This window comes from Triturus cristatus, chromosome 3_2 (genome assembly GCF_964204655.1).
Source record: "Triturus cristatus chromosome 3_2, aTriCri1.1, whole genome shotgun sequence".
In the NCBI taxonomy this organism is placed as follows: Eukaryota; Metazoa; Chordata; class Amphibia; order Caudata; family Salamandridae; genus Triturus; species Triturus cristatus.
In genome coordinates, this window is record NC_140584.1 from 92,909,391 (window position 1) to 92,924,983 (window position 15,593).

General features: G+C 46.4%; 1 protein-coding gene across 1 annotated transcript in view; it reads left to right on the forward strand.

The window, feature by feature from the left end:
• ADCY5 (adenylate cyclase 5) overlaps positions 1–15,593 on the forward strand; it is a 1,541,762-nt gene that overhangs the window by 1,397,491 nt on the left and 128,678 nt on the right. The window contains exon 14 of the mRNA XM_085647314.1: positions 557–721. Within this exon, the coding sequence (XP_085503440.1) occupies positions 557–721 (165 nt within the window). The remainder of the gene's footprint in view (positions 1–556; positions 722–15,593) is intronic.

The window sequence follows — 15,593 nt, forward strand, 5'->3', positions numbered from 1 at the left end:
GCAGTCATTTGAGGGTTTCATTATCACTCAAACTCGTACAATGCTTTGTTTGCTATAAAAAGATACTAAGTAGTCGTTTGAAAATGTATTAAGATTCTTTTACGGTGTACTGGTGCCCTCTTCCGGGGATATCTAGGTACCACATTTAAAAAGACGATGCAGTGTTTTTTACATGTCCATTTCTTCAGGCTCCATCTTTGTTGATGATGTATTTAGCTCAAACCAGGCCGGACATTTTCCAGGTAGGCTCCAGGATTGGTGTGGCTCACACTGACTTAGCTATACTCTTATCTGCTCGTGGTCTTCTGCAGCGTGGGGCTGGTTTCAGCACTTTATTACCAGACTGCTTTTGGTTTCCAGCCCGGCCATGCCATGCCATGAGCTGCAGTCGACACAGCTGTGCAACACTCAATGTTCGTTTAAAAACAGAAGGGAAAACTTGAGATTGTATGCACTGTTTAGCATTTCAGGTAGCAGAATGTGCCTCAACAGTCTAATGCTAATGATCACCAGTGTGTGAAATCTATTTTTACTCATGCATATTTTTTTCTTCCAGTTCATGTGCAGCAGAACGGACCTCTACAGTTGCCTGGCCGCTGAGTACAACATTACGCCTAGCCAGGTGAACACATGCCATGTCAGTGGTTCCTTTTTTAACTACAGCCTGGGCACCTTAGAAGGCTTTTGTGGGAGCTCCTTGCCCAATTGCAACTTCCCCGAGGTATTTTGCAATCATTTTGTGCTTTACCTACTTTTTTTTCCAAAAACATTTTTAGTGAAAATCATATTTCTGGTCACAATTATTAGAAACGTCATCCTAGCGTTGTGCTATATTGTACTTGTTAAATACTGCTTAATACTGAATAAGTACTGTTTAGGAAGGTATCGAACATCATATTAGTTAATCATTGAGCTATTACCAATATCACAATGGTGATGCATTTTTGTCAGTCGTTTTATCTAGCCATAATTTCGGACAGTTGTATGTCAAGGGCTTATTAATGACCTCCTTTTCTCTTTCCTCGTCGCCTCATTTTCTCAAATGAATGAAGGCTCCTGTAGTGTCCTTCTGCACACATTCTAGTGCTCTGTAGTGTGATGCAGTACACTTAACACCCACCCATCATAGGTTTCAGTGGTCAGATGAAGAAAGATAATAAAAGGGTCCAAGCGCACGTGCCCTGAGCCAGTTATCCAGTACTCCACTATTGTTTCTGTGTGTGTCATTCATCAGCATGTGGGCCTAGCACCACCTACATTACAGTGGCGACAAGGGAGTCAAGGCCTGTGTGTGTGCTGTCGGCCATTTCGTGCTTGGTCATGGGAGGAGTAAAGACCTGAGTCTGGGGCACCCCAACACCTGCTGCCAGCACTATGCTACCTCAGTGATGCAGGGACAGACCAGGAGAAGTGCCAATGCATCCATTGGGCATGAGGAGAGCCCGCGGGTTGAATAGAGTGAAGCCGGTGAGGAGGTGCTTTATGGGGAGGTGCCCGGTACTGGCAGAGCACACCTGACGTGGGTTAGAGCCGGCAGAGCTTTCCCAATTGACCCCCAAGCAGCAGGCGTGGATGGGGCCTGGATGGTGTGCTGGAGAGTCACGCTGCACTGGGGGACACTGCCGGGTGGAGCACCAGCCGTTTACTGCCTGCACCTGCAGGCCTTTATGCATGCCCCCCCCCCCCCTCCTCACAGGGCCCATGCTTCGCCTCAATGGCCTGCTGAGCACTGTGCGAAATAGTAAGGATGCAGAGTGACCAACGGGCAGCGCCGTGCCCACCATTTGCTGGCAGCCATCTGCTGTATTTGTCACTGTGTGGTAACTGTTCCTAAAAGTAGAAGTAAGTGACCAATTTGGTCACAGAGATGAAGAGGAAAGGAAAAAGTCTCTATAGATGATGTCCCTTGTGAATGCCGGTGGGGGAATTTCTCCTTTGAATTTTAGTGTCCTCACACACCCTTGCGAGTGTCATGCTTCATCATCGGGCGTTGCTCCTTGTGGGGGTGGCGCTGCAGTCCTCCACGGGCCCTGCAAGAGGGCTCTTTGTCGGAGATCTTTCCAGGAGGCGCCGCAGTTGTGCATGCGGGTGTGTGGGCCTAAAAGGGTGTGTGGTGGTGCTATAAAATTACCCACCGGTACCGTAGAGACAATTTTATTCGTGGGTCCGGGAGGTAAGGGTAAAATTTATACAGGGGCGTGGGGCCACCTTTATTAATAAATAGCATACAGGTCGGGGTATTACTCCGCTGCTCCTAGTGCCTGTGTGTGAGTGTGAACGTGTGTGCTGGTCAACATGTTTTGCGCCGTGGTTGGGTCCCTAGTGGATCCCCATGCGCTTCATCAGGACAATGTGTGTGATATGGAAAAGAAATAGGAATAGAGAATAGACGCTCTATATCCCTATAATACCTCTTATTCAGGTGGTGTGTGCAATTTGCGCTTGGGGGAACCCAACTTGCGTATCCCAGCCTATTACCTAGAAAAAAAAGGGAAACAACAAACAAGGGACAAACAAACACATAGAGACTTAATTGCAGTAGTAATGATGAATACTGGTCAACAAAAGGCATCCGTTAGGTCACTATGTAGATGCCTCCTAGTGCATGCTGGTTAGAAAGTGGAACAAAGTACTTCAACCTAGTTGGTGGAAACTTATCATGCACTCGTGCTGATTGCGCTTGTTTATACATATCACCATACATTTTCAAGTATACACTGGCCACAAAGTCAGAGTGCATACAGATTGTGGAGAGTGCGGTGGGAGAAGAAAGGCACTCTTATTTTATCGTGAGGGCCTCCGGGGTGATGTAATACCACAGCGTGTGAGTGTAGGTAAAACCTGCAAGAGGAAAATCACGAAGTGAAGCGGCGATTAAAAATAATAATATTCCGGTGTGGAACATGCTGGTCGGAATATTATGAATGGAACCCATAGTGTGCAAAACAACCATACAGTAATAGTATCATCTTAGTTTACCCCTTGAGAGAAGGAAAAAATGCCTCCTCGATTGTCTCCGCGGCGGCGAGGGGGAATCACTGTAAAGAGGAAAGCTAGCAGTGAGCATTTGTCGTTATAACATACCTCTTGTTGCGGTCTGTCTGTATGTGGCAGCGGAGTAATACTCACATTGTGGTCCCCTCATCAATGCCTTAGACCTGCCCTGCCGCTGGAAGGACTCCGGAGTGGAGACAGGCGGAGTCCCTCCGGTATTAGAATGCTATCAGGCGGAAGCAATTGGGGCGGGAGGTGGAATGTCAGAGGGATGGAGATGGGCGAACCCGGAAGGAAGAAAATCGGCAAAACGTGGCCACCATCTTGTAGTGGTAAATAGGATACCCGTAAATATGGGCGTTCTTTGAACTGCTGTAATAACAGTGATGGAGGGATGAAAAGAAAAGGGTATGCTGAGTTGATAATAAAATGAAAAGCAATGTTCCAAATCTCAGTATTATTCCGGGGATCTTGAAATGACGGAGGTTTGTGTTTTCCTGAATGGATAATAAAGTTGAGGTTGACAATGCAGTAACACCCTTGTTATGGCTAACACGGTCCCTTCATGTCGTCCCTGTCTGTTAGCCATAAAGGGTGTACAATGAAATTAAAAAATGGGGCTAGTTTCTAAAAATGACAGATGACACGTGTATCGGAGTCAAGCGCAAGGAACACAGTTATGCTTCAGGTTCAGATGTCGTGTAGGTAGCACATCTGGGTGATGGTAAAAGGGAGGTGAATATGGTTGCCAATAACACATCTGTAAATAGTTAATCGTGAGGGCGTGGATTGTCATGACTAGCGTGTATGGTCAGCAAATACTGGAAATGCACACTGGACACTTATATATACATAAGTATGTATAGTAGGTGTTTTATTGTGATAACCCTCGGTTGGTAAATATGTTATGGAAGGATTCATAATAGCAAGAGGGAAAGTGTACTTGGTGGAAGTATACTAGAATGACTTTCCAATGGTCAGATACACTTATGTGACAAGTTCAGACCATGGTATATCATCATTGAGTCCATGTGTGTTACTCTTCAAATGGAAAACCCAACGTTGTTCTTGTCTGAACAACGTGGTTGTGGTCTAGTTGGCATTGGCTTCAATGATGGTCCATCTTAGTTCATTTGCAGTGTGATTTATTTCTAAGAAGTGATTCTGTAATTCTGTGTTAGTCTTCTTACACCGTATTGTGCTTTTGTGTTCCCCTATACGTAGTTTAACAGGTCTGGTTGTCATTCCCACGTATTTCATGTTGCATGGACATGTGATCAAATATACACAATTCCTTGTGTTGCAGTTAGTGTGATGCTTTTGTATCCACAGTCTTGTGAGACCCAGATCTATAGTTTATGATGTGGCACTGAGTGGGCAGATGGAGCAAGTGCCACAGGAGAAATGTCCTTCGACAGGTGGGAGAGACCACAGTATTGGTTTGGTACTGACGCTGTGTCTAGGCCGCGTGTGGTCAAGCAGATCTTTGAAATTCTGTGTCCTTTAAAGGAGAATAGAGGGGCTGGTCCTGGTTCAAATGAGCCTGTTGTTAAAATACCCAAATGTCTCTTGATAAGTTTCTGGATCTTGTTAGAATCAGGCGTGAATGTTGTGACACAGGTCAGTGCATTATTCTCAGGTTTTTCTTTCACTTCCAGCAGGGCTTCCCTATGGTTGTTCCTTGCTCATTTGTGTGCTCGTCTTATGGTACTCGGTGGGTAGTTACGCTCCCTGAGATTCCGTGATAAAATAGAGGATTGTTTTTCAAATTCACAGATTGTGTTGCAATTACGTCGCAACCGGAGGACTTTTCCTACCGGTAGGTTGTCCCTCAGTGCTTTGGGATGTTGACTGTAGTACAGCAGGAGACTATTTCTGTCCGTTAGTTTTCTGTATTTGGTTGTGAGTAATATGCCATCTCGTAGAGTAATCCAGAGATCCAGGAATGCAATGCTCTCTTTTGATCTCGTGCCTGTAAACCTGAGGAAAGGATCCAAGGTGTTCAGCCATTCGAAGAAAGTACTGCAGAGGTCCTCATTGTCTCTCCAGATTAACAGGACATCGTCGATATGTTATCCTTGTAAGGGTTATTGTTGCCCAAGATGAATTTAGCCTCAAAATTAGCCACGTACATACAGGCCAGGCTTGGCGCGAACGTACTTCCCATGCTGGTCCCCTGTATTTGGTGATATAGTTGTTTTTTAAATGCAAAAAAGTTTTCTTTTAGGGCCAGCGCTGCGCATTCACAGATGAATGAGATGGGTGTTTCGTGGTTCCATGGGTCCACATTTCGCAGCATGCTTTCCATGACCTCTAGAGTGGCATCCTGTGGTATATTAGTATAAAGTGCCTCTACATCTAGCGTGGCCAATAGAGTGATTGATCCAGGGTCATCATAGTGTTCAATCAGGTTCAGCACCTCTGTGGTGTCCCTTAGGTAGGTCGGTGTCTGTGTGACAATGGGACGTAAGTTAAAGTCACAGAATTTGCTCAGTGGGTCGAGAAGGGAATCAATACCTGACACTATTGGGTGTCCAGGTGGTGGATCCGTCCCTTTGTGGATCTTTGGTAAGGTGTAGTAGTAGGGAGTCTAAGGATTGTCGTTGCAGAGAAATTCTGCCTCCTGGGATGTGATCCAGTCTTCGCTCACAGCTTCATTTACTAAGCTTCTGATCTTCAGAGTAAGTCTCGGTGTAGGGTCTTCCTCTATGGGGAGGTAGTATATGGAATACATTAGTTGTCGTTGGCACTCTGCTGCATATGTGCCAATATCCTGGATGACGATGGCACCGCCTTTATCAGCTGGTTTAATGATGATTGAGATGTCTTCTGTGATGTTCTGTAGAGTGCGTCTCTCTTCCTTCGTCGGATTGCCAAAGGAGCATTGGTATGGTAGGTTTGTGATGTCCTTCAAGACAACTTGCTCAAAGGTGAGCACCTTATTGGGGGTCATGGCTGCTGTAGGGGTGAACTTGGATTTTTTTCTCAGCCCTGTGCCAGGAGTGGTGACTTCTGGTTGGTCTTGGAAGAAGGCCTTTAGTCTAATCTTCCTGAAGAATAGATGGAGTTCTTGATGAAGTCTGAAAATATCCTCGCCGGGTGTCGGGATGAAACCCAGGCCCTTCTCCAAGAGACTGGATTCTTCCTATGACAACAGTCTAGAGGAAAGGTTCACAACTAGCGTCTCGTTCCTGTTGTGTTGCTCCTTAGAACCATCTGCTGTAACCTTGGAAGAAGAGAATATCCCATGCCTGCATGAGTGGTAATGTAAGCAGCTTCAGAAAAGCTTCCTCTGCCTGAATGGAGCAGTGGCTACTGCACCACCTAGCAGCTACTCGCGACACCAAACACTGGCTTGAATGTGTGACTTCAAGGAGGTATCTCCACACAGTTAAGATGGGTCCAATATATGCCACACTGCTGCCAGTCCTAAAAAGTCTAAGTAACCAACCATTTCGCCCCAAACAGCAAAGCATGCATTTGGTCCCTGACGTCTGCCTACCTGCTTAGCACCGGTGGTGCTCAGAGGTGCATGGAAGAGCAGTGCAGCAATTAGAGGCGCACCGGCTGCTTACAGCATCTCCGAGGGACAGAGTGCATGGCCAAGACCCTGAGACTGCACCGGCAGCCTCCGCTGGAGACACATGACCTACAGGGCCAGGAAGGCTGCTACTGTGAAGGAGTGGCTGCAGTGCCACCTGGTGGCAGCTCTGTGAACTACAACCAAATGAGCAGATGATTCGAATGTGCCAGATGGGTGCTGAGATGTAAATATGAGCCCTTGTGACCTCACCTTACAAAGAGCATGCTGCTGCAACATTAAACATGAACACACATTTCTGCCACATCCCCCTTGTGGACTATTTGTCCTTTGAGGAGAGAGCGTGGTAACCCCCAGCGAAGAGCTCCTAGAAGCCCCAAGCTGCCCAGCCAAGAGAGTTGACAGAAATCCTGTGATGCCAAGAGCAGCAAAGGCCAAGGTAGGAAGCCCACAAAAGGCGCAAGGAGAACGTGCGCTGCACTCACAACCCCCAGTGACTGTCTGAAGCCACGGCAAGCGAGGAAATTGCACCCCCCCTCAGTAGTGAACAGAAACCACCGCAAGCTAGAAAATGGGCAAGTCAAGGGCCAGCCGAGGATGCCCATGAAGAAGAACAAGAGCGCAAATTCAGAGGTGCGTAGAAAGTGCCACCAGCGAACCTAACAACACAGGCAGGAGCCCGGGGGAGAGAGACCTCTTCGAAGAGAAGATGCAATGCTGAACAGGAAGAGGCTGCGCCAGCCAGCTGCCCGATGCACAGAATGGCCACTGCTGGCCCAGCATTGAACAAGTAACACAAAGTAACTGACCCTGCCAAGCATGCCTGAATGGAGGCAGGAGCAAGCACCACAACAATGCATGCTTGAGGTGCAAGCACTACATCTTCAAGCAAAGAAGGTCACGTTCCATCTAGGTAGAGGAGCACCGCGAAGATACCTGAGGAGGGAATGAGGCCTTTGAGAGGTCCACGAAGAGGAGAAGCATGTCCTACTGACAGGACAAACCTGCGACAGGTTCACAGCAAAGAAAAGACACAGTCCTAAGAATCGGACATGACCAGTGAGATGTCCATGAGGAGTGAACATGAGATATGTGGCATGAAATCATATCAGAGTGAGGAATCTGATTGGAAGTAGAGAAGAGTGTGGCAGGACGCCACATCGCAAAGGAGGAGAAGAGAGTGGCACAATGCCACTGGGTGAACAACCACCACAGGTGCGCAAGGGAAAAGGAAGAAGAGCGATAAGACCGAGGACTCATGCCACTACCGGAGAGAGCATCCATCAATGCAAGACAACCACTAGGGTGCTGAGACATCACTGTAAACAGCCCCATGGGTGGACCAACTTAAAGCCCCCAGGAAGCGCGAACCGTGCGCAAGCCCCATGCATCACAGTGCTACAGTCCTGATACCTGTCAATGGCTGCTTGACATAGATGGCATCCAAGATAACAACTGCCCATAAGAAAAATTGCAAGTGGCTGCAAAGTCCCTCGTGTTCTCCTCACTCCAAGCAAGACATCGCCACCTGTAGCCCAAATGTAGGAAGGTAATTGTCATCATTACTCAGGTGCCTCACCAGAAACACCGAAGGAGCATTGCACCACCAGAGTGGATCCGAACACCTGAAATATCTGGAGACCAACAAGGCCTTCCTGGCACCATTGGAGGCTGCTCACCCAGAGACTTTCTGTGAGCCTCCGTGAACCTGAAGCCTGCCGAAGAGAGCATACTCGAACATTGGAACATCCACCCTGGGGGTTGCACGAGGCTTGGCCGTGGCCTTGTTGGGAGTTCAGCAGCAATCCCTCAACGCGGCCTATGAGAGGCCTCGCACAGCCCATGCAGTCATATGGCAATCCAGGGGCAAGGGCCTCAAGGGAATTCCAGTGAGAGGGTTATCCTGACAAGAGAGATGCTTCTGCAGCAGCTCCACAACAGGCATCGGGAAGCACTGAAGTCATGGATGGAAACTGGTCACCCAAAGACTATTTGGTGAAAGCACATGCACCTAAGTCCTGATGGCCAGAGTACACAGACCCTGAGACACAACCCTTTGCGGCTGCAGGAGCTACTTGATTGTGGTCCTGTTGTCAGTTCCTCAGCGACTCCTTCGCACGGCCTACGAGAGGCCCCACACAGTCCACACGGCACATAGCAGCCTGGCAGAAAGGGCCATAAGGACACTCCTGTGAGAGGGGAGTTCAGGCAGGAGAGGAAAGTTTGAAGCTGCTCTGCCAGCGGGCACTGGAAATCATCTTTGCATTCAAGGAAGGCTCCTATTTTAGTAAGGTCATCCTCCGTCTTTGCAGGTTTGCCATACACCGGAGCCTGAGCGCCTTCAAGAACTCCACCACCACTCTGGATGCACCCACATAGAACTATGTAACCAGGCAGGTCCGAATAACATCACTGAGGTGGACTAAAACCTCATGGCCATGCGGTCAAGAGATCCAGTACTGCCTGGCAGACCGCCTGAAGAGACTCAGTGGTGCTTTGTTTTGTTGTGTGTTTTTTTCCCCAAGGGTTGGACTTTTGTTTGGTTCTTTTTCCAATAAAGTTTGGGAGGGATGTAGTTTCCTGCTGGACACGTTCTAGTGCTCAGGAGTGTGATGTAATACAAATAACAGCCACCCATCACAGGCGTCACTGGTCAGGTGATGTCGATAATAAAAGGGGCCGGGCACATGTGCCCTGGGCCAGTTATCCATTGCCCTACTACTGTGTCCATGTGTGTCATTCATCAGGATGAGGGCTTAGCGTCCACTACATTACAGCTCCATGTCCAAGGATCATCACCCAATACAAATTTCCATTACATGATTTCCTTTTGTAACTACCCCTTCCTCATCTTAGGCCATAAATAGCACAACATACTATATTTTTTTTTAAGTCTTACCAGAATTTAGCTGTTTCTTTTGTGCAAAACCTCATGTGGACCATACCATAAACTAACAGTGGGCTGGACTTAGAGCCTGCCTATTGATTAGCATTAGTTGGGTATATTGTCACTCTAATTTGCTTGATTTTTATTTATTATCTTGCCTTCATCTTCTTATGTTTCTCCCTCACCTGGAGCGTAGCCTCTTTATCATCCTTTTGATTGGCTTACCTTTATCCTTCCCTGCATACCTTTAGGCATTTACTTTTTTCTTTTCTCACTCATTTGTTGCTTCCCGGCAAATATCCACCCCCACCCACTGCGTCATAGCTCCCTTGCTACTTGTGGTCCTTCAATACTTGTTTTGTTTTGTTTGTTACATTTTATGGCAACATCATCAGCTCCCTGCTTGATCGCTCCACTTTCAGAAATACATTTTTGCACAAGTGAAAATTCATTTTCTTTTGCTTAGCATTCACAAACTTCACTTTTGAAGTAACTTATGTATTTATTTATTTGCAAAGATTTATATAGCGCTGGCTAGACCCGGAGGTATCAGAGCGCTTTAGATGAGGATCAGCGAGTTACAGGTTACATAATTACATAGCCAAGTATAGACATAGGAGAAGAAAAATCTGAGATTACACCATAATGAGTTATTAGTGTGTACACACGTCTTAAGGGGAGTGAAAGGTAGAGGGGGAATGGTAAACAGGGGTAAGGAATGCAGGTGGAACACACAACGGGGAGACGAGGAGAACAATGTCCGATGACCGGCTGGGTAGGTGACGGCCGAGGGATGAACCAGAGCCAAACTCTTCTATAGCTGCAAAAGACAGCTCCACCGGGCATCGGCCAAGGTTGCTCGGGCACTGCAGTAAATATAGACAGTTATGGTTTCCGCCCAGGGGGCATCGTCAAAGTTCCATCGAGAGCACCGGTCAAGGATTTACTGGGAAGTGCCGTCCGCCTCATCCTCCAGCTCGCCCCCAGGTCAAGAGTGGTGAGAGGAGGGGTGGAAGGGACAGTTCCAAAGTCTGCAGATCTTCCCCACTACAAGGCATTAATTACACAGGAGACCTTAGACACACAGGCATCAGATGAATCGCTGATTTGGCTGTCTGGGGTCCCGCTAGCATGATGGAGCAAGTGCTGTGAGGGACTACAGCATATGTAAGAACTGAGCACCAAATGTGCTAGTCGCCATATTGTCTGCAGTCTGCACTCGGTTGTATTCGGTTGCGTTTGCCAGCACGGGTCATAGATGAGTCACTGGGCTGTTGTAGCAGTCGTAGTTACAATTAAAAGAGAGCAGGGGCCTCCAAAGCAGAGTGCTGGTAAGTTGATGCAGCGCCTTACAGGAACCAGCCATTACAACGCAGCTGTTTCCCCGCAATGCCATAACATCGCAAGCGTAACAACGCATGCGATGTAACAACGCGTAGCCATTACTACGCGTGGTTTTACATCGCATGCGCTGTTACAACGCATGCAATGTAATGCCGATCCAGCTCGTTGTGAGGAAACAGAGGTTCTTCCGTTTCCTCACAATGACGTGCACTGCCCCTCGACGCGAAGCAGGAAGCAGGAACCGGGAGCAGAGACGTCGATGCTAGAGAGGAACCACAAGGAAAGAGAGGTAAGCGTGATTGTGCTTGGAGTGGGAGTAGTGTGGGTAGTGGTTAGGGTAGTGTTGTAGTGTCATAGTGTTTTAGGGTTTAGGGTAGTGTAGTAGTGTTTGGGTAGTGTAGGGGGTCGTGCTAGGGGTAGTGTTTTAGGGTTAGGGGTAGTGTAGGGGTGGGAGTAGTGTGGGTAGTGGTTTAGGGTAGTGTAGTGTCGTAGTGTTTTAGGGTTTAGGGTAGTGGTTTAGGGTAGTGTTTGTTTAGTGAGTGTAGTGGTTTAGGGTTTAGTGTAGTGTTGTAGTGTTTGTGTAGTTTATTGTTTTAGGGTTTAGGGTAGTGTTGTAGTGTTTGTGTAGTGTTTTAGGGTTTAGGATAGTGTTATAGTGTTTGTGTAGTGTGGTGTTTTAGGGTTTGGGGTAGTGTTGTAGTGTTTGTGTAGTGTATTAGTTTTAGGGTAGTGTTGTAGTGTTTGCGTAGTGTTTTAGGGTTTAGGGTAGTGTTGTAGTGTTTATGTAGTGTAGTGTTTTAGGTTTTAGGGTAGTGTTGTAGTGTTTGTGTAGTGTTTGTGTAGTGTAGTATTTTAGGGCTTAGCGTAGTGTTGTAGTGTTTGTGTTGTGTAGTGTTTTACAGTTTAGGGTAGTGTTGTAGTGTTTGTGTAGTGTAGTGTTTTAGGGTTTAGAGTAGTGTTGTAGTGTTTGTGTAATGTAGTGGTTTAGGGTAGTGTTGTAGTGTTTGTGTAGTGTTTTAGGTTTTAAGGTAGTGTTGTGGTGTTTGTGTAGTGTTTTAGGGTAGTGTCGGGGAGGTCGTGTAGGGTAATGTAGTGTTATTGTAGGGAGAGGACTGGGGGTCGGGGAACAGTTGTGGAGGGGTAGGGTAGAGTCACGTACCTTGCAAACTTTAACCACAAGTATAGCTTTACCACGCATGCCTTTGCGTTGTAATGGCATGCGTGGTAAGAGCATAGTCGTGGTTAAATTTTGCGATGTAATGGCATGTCATTTTCATTGACATCGCGTAGTAATACCCGCGTTGTAATGGCACGCGTGGTATTGGTATGCGATGTAATGACGGGGATGCCTTACACATAGCACATATTGTGGCGAGAAGAGTCCGGACGCGACACGATCAGGGAAATTACAGCCGCCATTTTGGAGTCAGGCAGGGACAGGCAGTATTGCGGTGCTGATCGCCGTGTATGTAAGTGTCAAGCAGCGGGCCAAAAACAAGGTGTACCTTGAGCAGAGGGGTGCAAAGGGCTTCCCTTATAAGCAGCAGCCGCTCAGTGAAGGCAATAGAAGTACTCCTAGGCTAGAGGTGGCGCGATCAGTGCACCCACCATTTTGAAGCTGATGCCGATGCGGTGATACAATCTGGTAGGCTTTGGCACGTAGTGATCACTGGCTTCTGCACCACACACCTTCTCCATCACAGCGAGCGCAGATCGATCCCAGCCGCCATCCTGTGTGCTGCATGCCGCAAGGTTGTTCACTCAGACCTGCAAGCATGTCCCACGATAGGTGCATATCACTTATTGAGGGGGGGGCACCATCTGCTGGATAAACGGAGGTCGACGGCATCGCAGAGCACCTCCCTCAGCCACCGGGTGCGGTCTCACAGCTCCCCAGGTGCCATCTTGGCCTACTAACTGACAGGGACGTCGCGGCTCAACTTTTCTAGTAAGTTCAGCACTGCACATAGCCAACCACTGTCACTGCAACATCCTCCCATAAAAATAATGGAGGTAGGCACTTAAAAAAACACCATAGGAAATAATAACACATTCAATTATTTAAAATCGTTTTAAATGTAAATAAATATAAATTGTTACAAATATATAAAACATTTCATATTTATTAATATTGTATAAAATATTTAATAACCTATTGAGGTTCTTATATATTATGTATAAATAAATGTTACTTATAAAAATATACAAAAATAGTATGTATTTATTATTCAATTATAAAATACTTAATAACCTATTAAGTCATTTGAGTATATTCTCATTTGAGTAAGAAATGGAAATGAGAGGATGAAGAGTTAACAGATAAATTACTTATTGGTAATCTATATTACTCTGATTGTCCCTTCCTCATCCCTGTATTTACATTAACAAGTGGTATATCTAAACCTAGTCCAAATGATTGGAAATGGTAAACATGTGCAGAGTACAGGTGTCCTCTACTGCCCTCACAGAGGTTGGGCGTTGTAAGCTGCAAGAAATCAGGGTATTAGTTGAGGAGGGTGGTTACCCAGCTCAAGTAATAAGCACAACCCTTGTCAGGGAGAAGCAGTAAACATAGTTAACCTGAGCGCAACCTCCTGGTACCTATGGGATAGAACAGACAAGCTTAACTTAGACACAATGTGTAAAGTATTTATTCAGTACCAAAACATAAGTAAAGCCAAAAACACAAGAAAAATCATAAACCAATGTAAAAATAATTGAGTAAATTGTAATAAATAAAATGACACCCAAACAGCAAAATGCAATAAAGGAAACCGGACATATGATTTTTTAAAGTTTAAGGTTCAAAATAGGACCAAAAAGTGTTAAACACCAACCTCAGTCATTTGGCCGGTACCTAGGCTGAAGTTGAGGCCAACTTTGATGGATCATGGGTCGGCTACAAAAACCTTCGGATTTAGGGCCTGATTATGATCTTGGTGGATGGGATACTCCATCACAAATGTGACGGATATCCCCCCTGCTGTATTACAAGTTTCATAGGATATAATGAAATTGTAATTTGGCGGATGGGATATCTGTCACATTTGTGACAGAGTAACCCTCTCCGCTAAGATCGTAATCAGGCCCTTAGTCTCTGAAATGTAAGTCAAAAATCCTCAGAGGGGCAAGAAGTGGGCTGTGGCTGAAGAGAGCTAACATTGTCTGAGAGCCTGATGGCCCTTCTCGCCCCCTTTCTAGCAGATAGGGAGCAGATTATTCACTGGGATCATTTACAACCTGAGACTTTCTACCTCCCGTGCGGGGTGCCGCAGGGATCGGCCTTATCGCCGACGCTATTCAACGTAAATGTCACCCCGCTGGCCAGTATTATCAAAGATTTTGACTTTACTTTGGTTTCATACGCTGATGACCATCAGCTCATTGTATCAATATCTAATCAGCCGGATGCGACTGCCATCAGCTTTCATATGTGTCTGTCTGAAATCATGCGCTGGATGAGCCAAAATTTCTTGAAAATAAATACTGAGAGAACGGAGGTAATGGAGTTTTGCAGGGGGCCCCACCCTGCGGAATCGATCATGGTGGCCCTCTGAGGCGGGTGAATGTCCCTGTCTGACCCTTAAGGCCAGGAACTTAGAAGTGGTGTTTGATAACCAACTAAAATTTACGGGCCAGATAAATCACCTAACCTCCTCATGCTTTTTCTTTCTAAAGACCCTGTGTAAGATTTTTCCTTTTATTCCCCAGGAACTTAGGAAAACTGTGCTGGTAGCTCTAGTTTTTTCCAAAATAGATTATTGCAATGCACTTTATTTGGTAATTGACAAGGCCCAACTGACTAAATTGCAGTCACTACAAAATGCAGCGGCTCAACGGCTATTAAATATTCCTAAAGGTCATCCCACCTCTGCCGGTATAAGAGCATTGTATTGGCTTCTCATTCAGCAGCGAGTGGAATTTAAGGCTCTCTGCTTGACCCAAAAGGCACTCTACGGAGGGGAAGCTGGAGTGCCTGGTATGCCCCTCTGAGAAATTTAAGATCCACCAATGCAGAGCTGGTACAAATTTCTAAAAGCCGTAGAGCGCGATGGGGAGGTAGGAGTCTATCTCATTGTGCAGGCTCCTTGTGGAATAAAATGCCTATTGCCCTGAGGTTGCAGCCAAACAGACAGCTTTTCAGGAAATCACTTAAAACTTGGCTGTTTCCTCACTAATAAGTAGTACGACTAATAGAGCAGCCTCATTTTACACTCCTCGGCGCCAAGACGCCACGGCATTCGAGCGCTTTATAAACCGATTTTATTATTTTATTTTATTATATTTATTATTATTATAGCTGCTGGATGAGGTCTTGGTGAATTTTGTAACCAAAGTAAGGCGCTTGTACGTAATCAGTTCAGTTGCCAGTAGAGTAGATTATAAGTACAGGTTTATTCAGTCTCAGTCCCATCAGTTCCATGTAATTGGTAAGATGGTAAGTATTGCCCCACTGGGAGCTGAGCAGCAGGAAGCAGTAGCTGAAGAGGACTCCACGAGACTGGATACCTTCTCCGCAGGTCCAGCTGAATTGGATTTATTTCTGCAGAAACGGTAAGAGAGGGAGCAACCTGAATCTTTGGCCCAGCGTCAACGCACCTCTTTTGAAACGGCTTTGCAGATTGGTCCCGTCCAATGGAGGTCTTTTGAGCCAAAAAGGTTCTCGGTGCCAGGTTTCATTTTATGTTAGGAGGAGTACAGTTTGACAACTTTCAAGGGTCTAGACCTTTGTGACAGGACTTTGGGTCAAGATTCACTGCCGCAGAGGCCAGCATCAGGGTCCAGGGCAGGTTCAGTTGGAACTGATCAGTTGGTCAGTTATAGGAA